A 12599-nucleotide genomic window follows, 5' to 3' on the forward strand; every position below is an offset into this window, starting at 1 on the left:
ACATTCGGTTTCTTGTTCAAGTGGTTTCAATATCGAGACGACTCATCTCAACTGTTTTAGTCTCAAATGATTTTCAAAATAATCAAAAATCGATTTTAGTATTAGTAGACATTAGAAGATGGGTGAACCCACATTAATTGCTTAAATTTATAAGAAAAAAAAAAAACCTACCTTTTCTTTGCCGACACCCCCAAAATCTAATCTCTTTATGATTCTCATTTGATTTGCCATGAAATCCTCTTTTGACTCTTACCCCCAATCAGATCAAAACACAATACGTCAATGCAAGACCATCATCAATTGTCAATTTCATCCTAAATGAATTGAATTATGAATCTCGATAAAAAGTTATTTATGATCATCAGAATAAAAGATAAGAAGATAAGTGGGCCCACATATTAATTGACCATTTTCTTGTGACGCTCCACCCAAAAAACATAAAAATCTACCTTCTCTTGGCCGACATCACCAAAAGCTTCCGAATCTGATTCCCATCCTAGTTGCCGTTGGATACTGTTGACTTTATCTTCCAATCGCACCAAAACGAAGATATTTCCTGTTAATAAAGAGGGCTGCTATTGGCACCCAAACTTTTACTTATTTCAACCCAATTATAAAATAAAGAAAATAAATGGATGATTGAGAATAAGTAAAAGTCGGGGTGCCAATAGAGAATCTTTTTTTTTTTTTTTTTTTGAGTTTAGCATTTTATATGAGTTTAATCATAATTGTAAATAACGACTTAAATTGTTTAAACTTTGAACAAGCGTTATAATGATTTATAATTTTGCGATTATAATTTGAGCAAACCTTTGTAATGTTTGGAGAGTGTTTTAATCTTTAATTGTGGTGTGTCAAATAATTAAAAAAAAAAAAATTATTAAAAGATGGTTAAATATTTTAATATTTATAAAAAATTAACGAAAATGAATTAAATCGCTAGAAAGTTCAACATTTTAATCAATCAAAGGGTTTTTGATAAATCAAAATATTAAATATTAAAATATTTAATCTTATTTTAATAATTTTTTTAATAATTTAAAAAATTGAGGTTTAATAAGTAAAAGTTGAGGTGGCAATAGCAGCTTTCATAATAAACTGGGATGTGAAGATGTTAAATCAAACAGATTTTGTCACATAATCCTGAAAAAAAAAAAAAAAAAAAAAAAAAAAAAAGTGGAACATGGATTGAGTGAAAAAGTTGGAAAGCATGAAGTGCCAAGTGGGTTGATATTTTTGCCTTCTAGGGATACGTGTCAATTTTTATTTTTTATTTCCTTCTGTCCACGACATAATGACTTTAACACCATTGCCGACCTAATGACTTTAATTAACATACCTACTAAATTGCTATTGCATTTTGATAAATATTTTTCATATACCCCCTTATATTTCAAACTGATGATATATACCCCTTGAACTCAGTAATATATTTGAGAGTCACATTAAAATGACCTAAATAGTCTCACTTTGACTAGTAATCCAAAATCAGTCTCTCAAAAATCCATATTATTTGAGATCTTCAATATCTATGATGATTGTTTTTCTAACCTTTCCAATCCAAGTGCTTAAGCACTTTAGGGGTGCAACTTGGTTTGGTTTAAATCAAGAATTAAACAAAATCGATAGGTTAGGGTTGATTCGGTTCTAGGTTAGGAAAAATGCATAATAGACCAATTCGTTTCGGTTCTTGATTCAAGACTGGTATAGAATTGAACCAAACTGAGAAACCAACTTATAAAATAAATAATTATATATTAAATTTGTATATATGTTATATGTATTTGATATTTATACTTTGATTTAATATGTTAAATCATAGTCGTTATTGTCTTTAAAATCCAACAGCTTAAAACTTAATGACTTATTATATAAAATATTTCTTATTGGTTATTTAGATATTTATTTTTCATTAAAACATACAGTATTTGGAAGCAAGTTTATAGGATATTGACAACCCAAAAATCAAATCAACCTTAGTTTGGTCCGGTTCTTGTTATTATTTAGTGGATTGGTTCGATTTCGATTTGGTCTCAAATTGAAGAAAGTTGCACCCCTAATCTTTCCAGAAAAGCCTTTGATTTTCTTTCCCAAAACTCATTCTTATTTTGATAGTTAAAAGAGAGAATCATGATGTGATTATTTTATTTTATTACCATAGTGGTCAAATATTATGCATTTTGGGGAGGGGGATCAAGGATTTCTATGGTCTCCAAGGAAAATGAGTGAAAAAATCAATTTTTTCTTGAAAAATATAATTTTTATATCTATTTTTATGATATTTTCTTATGTATAATCAAATTATGAAATTCATTTTGAGTTGTGATATTGCCACAATATCATAATTGTAACGTGTATTTATTTATAATTTAATTTTATAATAAAAGTCTTCATTGTGATATTCATAATATAATGGCATGATAATATAATTGGCATTTATTTCCAAAGGGATTCATATTCCTTTGAAAATGAATTATCAAATAGTGTTTTAAAAATTGGACCGAACTAATAATACATTTGGGTTCAGGTTGGATTTATTAATTAAATCAGTTGGGCTAACGAATCTTTATCTTTGCGAGTAGTGTCCTTTAATTAAGAATAAAAATGTATACATGTTTTTAAATATTTTAAAAATTTACATTGGTCCAATTGAATTGAACCAGAGTCCGACCAATTCGACAAAAGAAAATGCTATACTACCAGTTTTGGACAATGTGTCCAACATTGAGTTGACCAGACAATGCATAAAAAATCGTTGATATTCTAACTTGTATCTCGAGAAAATAAATCAATGGTTATCTGTAAACTGTCAAGTCAATTAGCACAACTCTTCAACAAATAGTATTTGATTTTTAAAACAATGTTATCAAACAAATACCCACCCAAAGGAAATATTGGCTAAGAGATGGAAGATAAGAGCATTTATGTCATTTTCTATATATTTCTTTCATAAGTCCAAGGTCAAGGGTCATGTCCAAAGTTTAAAAACTCAGAAGGAGGATATCAAATATTAATCAATATCTTGAGGGGGTAATAAGGAAAGGGAGTGGGTATTAATCAATGTGGTGGCGAAATCCACACCAATCGGTTCCTTTTCCTCAATTTGTGGCGTTTTCTAATCTCCCGCCCATTACTCTCCATCCGTCAAAACCTTTTAATTTGAACCCAAACCTAACTCTCTCTCTCTCTCTCTTTCTCTCTCAAAAAACAGAAAAACAGAATATAGAGAGAAAGATAAAAAAAAACAGAGAGATAGAGCTCCAATCGATCAAACATGGCTTCAGGTACAAGGAAGAAGAGAGCTGCCAAGAAAAAGAAGCAAAATAAAACCAATAAATATAAATCTCAACAAGGTACTTATACTACTTCTCTTACATCAGCATTTATTTTCTACATCATCATTTGTAATCTCTTCTCTTCTATCTTTAATTAGTGGTCTTTGGCTCTGTATATCTCCAAATATACAGGAAATGGTGATCCCAGATCCAATTATGAGAAAGGGAGTGACAGTGGTGAGGTTAGTTCCTCAACATCTCAAGAACAAAACCATCACCAATCAGACCATGATGAAGTGGAAGATCAAAGGGTTTCTTTGGCGATCTCGATTGGATCGGTGGCCGCTGCAGATACCAATTTGATGGAAAGATCTCAAATTGGGAATAATGGGGAGGATGTTTTTAGGGATTTGAAGAAACCCATTGAGGATCAAGTGGTGGTGGAAAATGGAGGCCTTTCAACGAGGACCTCTGGTTGTAGCTTGGATGAAGAGTCTCACCCAAACATGATGAAAGAGGTGCCAAAATTGGATGAGGAAGAAAAGGGGATGATTTGTACTTCGGAGAAGGAAATGACGTCAGCTGTCGATCCGATCAAGCAGCTTCAAGGGGTGGTAATTGTTGATCCAGTTGAAAGGGTTCCAGAAGTTGCCCCGGCTGAGAAAATTGGGGATTTGAGTTTGATCGATTTGCCATCTAAGGAAATTGAAGAGAAAACGTTGCTACTATTGGTTGGGAAGAGTGATGAAGTTGAGAATAGTAATTGTGGAGAAGATCAGAAAGAATCTGAGACTCCCAAAAACTCGGACAACCAGGTTCGTAAAGGATAATGAAATATGATATTAGGATCATTTAATTTTAAGCAAACAGTTGTGGACTTTATTTTATATTATTTTTTGAATTGTGTCGGCAGCGATTGATAGCTTCGGCTCCACCAAGGGTACAACCCACTTCATGGAAAAGTTGCTGTGGATTGTTTGATGTTCTAATGGGCTCCAATAGATGATTCTAGGTGAACAAAACTTTTCTTGAGAAATCTATTTGTTTATTTACACAATTACTTCCTAATATGTTTGTTAGCTAATTGAATCGTATATGTGCTAGATACAAAATTTGGGTTTGTAGTTATTCTTGTTGTAGATCGATTGTGCCTGTTTGGGTTTTCTTTCAAATATCGTTTCTCAAGTATTATATGATCACCACAGTTAGTATATATAGTAGTTCTAATGATTATGTTTTTCTCCGTATGTGATTTAAGACACGATTTACAGTTAGAAGAATTGATTCTTCTTTAGGGACAAACTGGTGAAGATAAGTAGTAGAGTTTCACACCTCAGGAGTGGTTTAAATAGCAAAGTTTATAAGCTTCTATTGGGGAATCAGTAAACAATGATAAATTTCCTTGTGATAGCTTATAGTGGGTTTTGCTTTCTCATTGTTTTTGGTTCTATTCTTTTTTGCACAAATGACAAATTTTATTTTTGGAAAAGGAAGCATGATCCATGACAAAGTTTCAACAGAAGCTTCTACTCTTAAGGGAGCGACCATTCCCAATTTGTACTATTGGCAGACTCACCAACTTTCCTACACCACAATAGCATCGAAGACATCTGTGCATCATACATATTGGAGGACCCTCCTTGAGGGTTCAGGAGGGTGTCAACTTGATTTATCTTTTCATCCAATTTCATATGAGCTTGGATTTTACATTACTTGATTTCTAGTATACCTCCTACAATCTTTGTTTGGTACATCCATTTATGGCATAATATCAACGATATTTTCCAAGGAAAACCATTTTCTCATGCAATAATTGAGACCCGTAATTGTCCTGACTTTTATTTCTTTAAATTTTGCTTGTGACATTAATTTGTTCTGATAAAAGAATAATTTTTTTTACTAGGCCTAGGATATTATATTTACCATTTTTCCCTCTGAATCACAAGTGAGGGTATGGACTAGGATCAACGAAACTAGATATTATAACTTGAACATCTGAGACAGAAGGTGTCCCTTTGTTTACTTGGGGCAGCAGGACACATCGTAAAGTATAATGTAACTTAAAATATACCTTTGTTCAAGTGTTATCCTGCTCCAATCAACCTTGAAAAGGAAGATATGAGGTGTTTGTGTGCTCTGAATCATTAATAATGGCTTCTTGTGGAACTGAGATATCATAACATCTGCCAATTCTAGTCTAATACTCAATAGGTAAATCAGTTTTCCAATCAGCCTCTGATAGGAAGCGAATCACCAACTAATTCTCTCTCTCAATTCAATCCTTGATTTCCGGGAACCGATTTCATCTTTCATTTCCCAAGTCCACACTCCATAGAGTCAGAGGAATATGGGTTGATTGACTCTTTTCCTTTTAATAGATATGATATGATACATCACATAATAAGATGGAATGAGGATTGAACTTATCGCTTTGTCAACAGAATGTGAATAGAAAGTACATGATCCAAATATGGGAATTAAGAAAGGGAGACAACTAGAATTGAAGAAGATAAATAGGATGTTGTTCACAGAACACGACAAATCATATATTGCTGATAATAGACACGTTCTTTGAAGTTATTCAGGTTTTTCATGGTGTTGAATGTCTCACGCTCCCCTTGAAGGAGATGTGCTTGAAATGATACTTTATGAAGCAGAAAGATGTTGCATGTTAAATGTGTTTCTTCCTTTTCTCTAGTAATTTTTTTATGGTTGATGTGGTCATATATTTATCCCTTTTTAACAGTCATACTTTCAAGGGAATTGGGATGGATTGTAAGGAAATGATTCTAGCTACTTTGAGTCTTGTGTTTTTTTGGGCAAAGGTTTTCAAGGAGTTTAGGGGGTATTCTTTGAGGATTTTGTGGGTAATTGGGAAAGGGTGTGCCGTATTGCCATTGAGTAGTCTCTTTGTATTAGTTCTCGCTTGGTTGGTCATCTCGTCTGATCTCGCTTTTAATTAATGAATTTTTACTTATAAAATATATCTATATATATATATATGGTACTTTTGGTTTTTCTGAGATGTGTACAAGGTTGGACAATGATAGATAAACATGATCTTTCCCTTAACTTATTTCACAAATCAAATCTGTTGTCACCAATGTTGAAAGGCGTCTCAAGCTGATGTGGAGGAAATTCAACTCAGTTGACAGTATTATTTCATATGTTCATTATCTGAATCCAAAATATATTATTTGGTCTCATTTCATTCTTATTAAACTCTTCAAATATTTCTTGCATATATCTATCATCTGTTCCTATCTCATGACAACATGATCGGCTTTAATGAAACACATTAAATCCTCCCTCTTTATCTGGTTCTTAAGCTTTACTACATTAGTCCTCAAACCATAGAGAGCTGGAGTTGTTCATAGTTGAAATTGTTCAATCAACATACCACAACGACTGTTCATTCTATACATGATTTAGACATTATATCTCTTTGAAATTGCACTAAATTTGTTGGTTGTACTTGGTCTTTATTTTTTTTTTCTCTTTTACGCAGACACGGATCATGTTGGGTACTGGAGATGAAAAGGAAGAGCATTTGATCAATGAAGCTGTGAGGTGGGTCAAAGAAGGGCTTTAAGGCATAGAGACTAGCAATATCTTGAATAGCATATCTTGTTGTGATCACATCATATGTTCAAGTTTTTCTCCTGAAAAACAATTGACAATAGATCTGTTTGAATGAACAATGTCAATATTGTGGTAGGCATAGTGATGCAATTCAAACTTTCTAGTGTTGCGAAATTGTCTTTCTTGGCTTTTTTTTTTTGTTATAATTTTATATGGGTAATGTTTTCTTGGATCCGTACCGTATTAATTTCTTAGAAAGATGCCTTGTGTGGGGTTTTTTTTTTGTGTGGTTGGGTAATCTTGATTTTGCCACTTTACTATGAGTTTTGTATCGACTTCATTGCCTTATAGAAGCATGTTCTTTCATTAACATTATTGTTTCTTTAATTCTATTTCTAGCTATAATCCCAACGAAGTATGTTTCCAATTGGTGAAAATGAAAAGCTGAGGAAGGCATGCTTCATTGTCCAGAGATTGTCAACCTATCAATTGTTGAATCTTGACTCTGCAGTTGTCCAAGGCAGGCTAAAATGTGATTAACATTTTTCTGGTATTTCCTTGGAAAATTGGCATTTTGAAATTAAACATTTTGGATAATTTTTCTTCTTTTGTGCTATGTACTGACATGAATCTTGAACTTTAGATTCTTTTTATAAAATTGGATTGAAGAACAAAATTGGTTTGGCTTGACCCTGGATTGACAATGATATTGAGATTGAACTTTGAGAAATCATCACTAATGGGTGCCTCAGTTTAAGTTGGTTGGGGCATTCAACACTATTTAGAGCTGTATGTTTCCCTAAAACTTCCATTTCGCTTGAAAGAAAACAACTTGAGATTAATAATAGGTAAGATTCATATATCATCATTTATCGAAAACATCCGTATTAAATTTCTTAGTTTCTCATCTGTATTAATAATAGGCTTCACTTGTCCGAAATGTATATCTACATAATTTTTTTTTCAAAATAGCCTCTTTATTTACTTACGGTTTACTTTAAGAAATAAAAGCTGAACTAGGGTCCACTCTGGTCCAATCACTATGAGAATTTTCGGTGCAATCATTGATCAACATTGCTTTACCAAGAGTCCGTCTTTGAAGCGGTCAGCCCACGCTTCAAATTTCAAAGGAACCCTCTTCATTACAACACACACGTGGCATTTTCTAGTTATTTCATGCCCCAACCTTTCTACCAAAATTTTAACTACCTCATTTAAAAATTGAAATGCCCCATGGAATCCGATGAAGGAACTCTTACCAAAGCATATACATATAATAAATCTTTAACCTTGAGATTCTATCCCTTTCAACCTTCAACTATTAATAATAAAATATGATTTTGGATTTTGAATTTTGCGGAGGAAGAAGATGTGGATATTTAGGTAGAGAAATAAATGATTTTCTACTAAGTGTTCAGTAGATTTAAAAATAATTTTACCCACAATTTGAAGATGATTGATTTTAAGAAGAAAAATCAAGGTTTCTTGACTAAAGATTAAAGACAAATGATATTTTTTTATTTTTTGAAAGTATATAAAATTTCATGTTTCACATACACGTGACAGCCTGATGTGATTTTGGGTGCCACATTGACATGTGATCCATAGAGATAGATAGTCCTTCGGTCCATATAACCCTATCTCTATATGAGTAAAGGTTGAATGGACCGAGATCCACAAAAATCAAGGCTTCTTGACCAGAGGTTGAAGACAAACAAGAGGATTTAAGTCATTTTCTGCTGGTCTTTATAGGTAGACCGAGATCTGTCATCAGTTTGATAACATGGGGTATCTCAAATATTTACCAAAAACAAGGAGGGCTATGCCTAAATCACCATAAAGTTAATAATAATCCATTTAAATTATCCACATTTGCCAAATGCACAAGACGCAACCAACATTATAATAAATTATATATGCTAAAAAATGCAGCATTTCGCTTTAATTAACCCTTAAGAGATCATCTTAAATGGTTAAGCTCTGAAGTTACGCATCTTTTTTTTCTCCTCCTCAAAATAAAGACCATTCTATTTTATCTCACAATAAACATTGAGAAATCCTTTTACATTTTTTTTATTTTTATTTTTATATTTTGAATTTCATATCCTCTTCTAGTTTTCGTCTTCCTTTCTCTCTCTCTTTCTCTTTCTCTCTAAATGTCGACTGGGGTAAGATTGTGGTATTCAAGGTTTACCATTAATATCTTGTTTCCATTTATAATATTTTGCTCACACCGAAAACCAAAACATTCTGGAAATATTAATTGTTTTTAAGTCAATATTTCATTTCAGCTTCAACAAGGGCAGTAGTGGTGACAAGGGTGTTGGAAGACAAATTCTAACACCTTCACATACTTCAACCACTGCCCTAGGAGACTAGGATCAATCCAAACCATTGGTCCAAAATATATCCACATTCAAATCATGATATTTCACAAAATCAAAATTGGATTGAAATATCTTCCCTATGTTGCCGAGAAAAATGGGGTTCAGTGTTTGAATAGAAAAGGGAAAATCAAGTAATAAGTTTGAAGTAAGGAGTGTGGGTGAGATAACTAAGCAAAGATGAGCGCAGTCCCTAGACTGGAAGAATGAGAAGGCATTTTTTGTCACGAAGAAATATGGAAGGAAGTAACAAAAGGGCCTTCTACCAAGTGAATTTGAACACCCATCTAAGAGGACGGAAAGAAAAACAGGGGAAACTGAATCTCTTCATCTAATGGTTTGCTGGAGTTCAACAACGAGACAACTGAACCTTATCCCAAAGATTTGGGGAAAGGTAAAATGGTTATGTTCCTACAGTCCACTCTATTCAAAGCCAAGTCTTTTGTTATTGGTCTGGCCAACAACTGCACTTGTCTTAAATGGAAAATGCAGAGTAGATCGAGTATTTAATCTCCACCACATGAAGATAGATCGTGGAGTTTTATTTGCATTAGTTTCCCTTCAAAATTTTGAAAGGATAGATTACATGAAGAATTCAAAAGGAAAAGAAACAAATGACAGCAGACAGAAATGGTGAGGTACAAGAATAGCGTCAACGTCGGATAATGTTGTTTTCCTTCCACCTTGCTTCCTCACATCCAATGTTGTTAAATAGTAAACGTGACCATGTGCAACCAGCACATGCTGCAAGAAAAAAATATATATCATCGCAAAAATCACATATGCCATCGCACACAAAAATATGCCATCACATAGAAGATAGCATAATCTGGGGTATGAGACTAGCATATGCGACCTCATTTGCACATCTCTCTTTCCAAAAGTAAAATCCTCCAATATATATCTTCTTAACCATCTATCTATATCTACCAACAAAACCACCATTCACCTAAGCATGTTAAATTATATAGTTAATTGAATTATTTTTTTCTCATCAAAAAGATAATTTAGTTTTCAGAACATAAAGCTTCGAGGAGGAGGGTGACGACGATGATTATAGAACTAAACAGAAAACATAAGGAAATGACAGTGTACATTATAATAGTTATATAAGGTCATATATATATATACTCAAAAAGCTGTTTTTCACATGAATACCAGTTACAATACCCACTAGACAAAGAACACCACCTTCTCGTGGTGTCATCCCCATTTACTCCATTACCTTCCATATTTCATCAAGTGGTCATGCACTCATGCTCTAGGCATACCAGCCATTGATAATAATGAATTGAGATCTTTCTGAATATAAGATAATATATCAGATGTAAAATAATTCCATCCATAAACAAATGCAGGTAAATTATGCTATAGAAGTGGTTATTTACCATTATTTCATTGTTTTTCACAATTATTTTTCAAGGAAAATAAAATTTTATTTAATTATAGAACTCAGACTCAATATGGAGCTGTTCACCCTAATCTGTAATCTTCGAGTTTTTCATCGAAGGAATTGAGAAACAAAGCCAAAGAACAGAATTAGTCTGTACCAAGGCAGTGAAATTCGTTAACACCAATCCACCCTTTGCACAGCCAGTCCCCCGCCAAACACAACTACTTTGTGGTTTGGATCATTGGTGTCTTCCTTGTCAAGATCAAGATTATAAAGCATACCCATTAAATAAATAAAAAAGAAGACAAAAATCAAATATTGATTCAAAAGAAAGCAAATTCAAGCAAAATCTGTGAGCTTACACCAAAACATAGATCATTGTTTTACATGGTGAATATGTGTTATGAACTAATATTTATGTACTACTCAAATTGCAGAACCAAAACCACAACTAAAATGGAGAAAAGATATAACCTAAGTTGTTGGATTTCAGCTACAAATAGACTTGTAAGTTCTTATTATTCATAAAGAAAAAAAGTTGATTCTCAACAAAAATATCCCCAAAATCAGAATCATTATGAAACCAACACATTACCACACCAAGAGAAGAAAACACTAACCTCTTCAGTTGTTCTCTCTATCACTCTGTTTCTCTCTCTACCTTCTCTTTGCGTAGCTGATGTAGAACACAGCTGCCGCAGCTGCTGCTGCAACAGTTCCCGTGGATGCTACGGCAGCCGGCCATTGAAGCTTCAAACTTTTCAATCCCTTCTCTGTGATCTTGCTCTCACCTGCATCATTCATCACCGAGTTTGTCTCCTTCAAGTCGCTAATCATCTTCTCTGATTTGTTCAATTGGCTCTGCAATTGATTAACCTTCACTTCCAGCTCCTTAACTTTCTCCTCAGATTGTTTCAAAGTTGCTTCAAGAGAATCCTTTAGGGTTCCTAATTCTTTTTTCTCCTTCTGCAATTGAAGAACTTCACATTCTTTCTCCGAAATTTCAATTTCTTTGGCCCCATTAATCGATATTTTCTCCTCCAAATTACGGATTCTAGTTTCGTTCTCCGCTTTCGAAGATTTATTCGCTTTTTCTGCCTCCTCCAACCGTTCCAGAAGAGAAACTTTCTCCCTCTCTAGATCCTTAACCTTCGATTCATTCTCTAGATTGCTCTGTTTCATAGCATCAAAGGAACTTTTAAGATCCCGAAGCTCTGCAACTGTTTCTTGACTTTCCGACATCGTCGAGATCAGATCATGTTGCAGGCGAGAGACCTCTGTCTCGAGCTCGACCGCTCGTGCCGCAACTGCTTGCAGAGCTTTCTTATCTTCTTCAGATCCATCGATCTCTCTCTGCTTCTCGTCCAATCTCTCCTTCATTTCAGCTTGATTCCTCTTCAAACCTTCAATCTCATCCGTCAAAAGCTTGATTTTTTCGTTTTTATCATCATTCTCGATCATCAATTTGGATTTCTCTTGTTCCAGAACATCAATCTTTCTATCAAATTCTGAAACTTCGACATCCTTCACAACATCAAGATCACGCTTTAACGTTCCATCATCCTTCGCTGTCTGATCATCAACATCAGATGCTACACCGTTAACTATTGCTTCGTCCGCCATTGATGAACCTAGAGAGAAAGAGAGTGAGTGAACAAAACACACAAAAATAAATAAATAACAGAAATCAAATTAGAGAAAATGAGAAAAACAAATAAGGATTAAAGAAAGATGGATTTAAATATCTAAGAAAATGAGAGAAAAGAGGATTTACGTTTTTAGGGTTTCACGTGAGAGAGAGAGAGAGAAAAAAAACCCTATCTGATCTTTGTTCTTCTTTAGGACAAAAAAATGAATTTTTTTTTGCAGAAAGAGGGCTTTTATGAGAGAGACTCGCCACCTTTCGTTCGTTGTGGAATGTGGAAACGATTCGATTAGGGTTTGGTTCGTTATTCCCCAATCCCT

The 12599-nt window shown here is 33.7% G+C and overlaps 2 protein-coding genes across 3 annotated transcripts; one reads left to right on the forward strand and one right to left on the reverse strand.

Moving 5' to 3' along the window:
- Window positions 1–3102: 3102 nt before the first annotated feature.
- LOC147392384 (uncharacterized) lies at window positions 3103–7091 on the forward strand. Its single transcript, XM_086458247.1, has 4 exons — window positions 3103–3353; window positions 3468–4090; window positions 4189–4287; window positions 6784–7091. The coding sequence occupies exons 1-3, from the start codon at window positions 3275–3277 to the stop codon at window positions 4279–4281; spliced, it is 795 nt and encodes a 264-aa protein (XP_086314373.1). The 5' UTR covers window positions 3103–3274; the 3' UTR covers window positions 4282–4287; window positions 6784–7091.
- A 2262-nt stretch (window positions 7092–9353) lies between these two features.
- Window positions 9354–12599, reverse strand: LOC147392385 (uncharacterized). 2 transcript variants are annotated; one of them, XM_086458245.1, is made up of 3 exons: window positions 12409–12599; window positions 11255–12265; window positions 9354–9985 (listed from the first exon to the last, which is right to left on the reverse strand). In XM_086458245.1, exon 2 carries the CDS (start codon window positions 12255–12257, stop codon window positions 11292–11294), a length of 966 nt encoding a protein of 321 aa, XP_086314371.1. In that variant the 5' UTR covers window positions 12258–12265; window positions 12409–12599; the 3' UTR covers window positions 9354–9985; window positions 11255–11291. The 2 variants fall into 2 exon arrangements, with proteins under 2 accessions (XP_086314371.1, XP_086314370.1); XM_086458244.1 differs by lacking the exon at window positions 9354–9985 and having other exon boundaries at window positions 10973–12265; window positions 12409–12598.

The sequence above is a fragment of the Akebia trifoliata genome, chromosome 11 (assembly GCF_017979445.1).
Source record: "Akebia trifoliata isolate Shusen 1 chromosome 11, ASM1797944v1, whole genome shotgun sequence".
Classification (NCBI taxonomy): Eukaryota; Viridiplantae; Streptophyta; class Magnoliopsida; order Ranunculales; family Lardizabalaceae; genus Akebia; species Akebia trifoliata.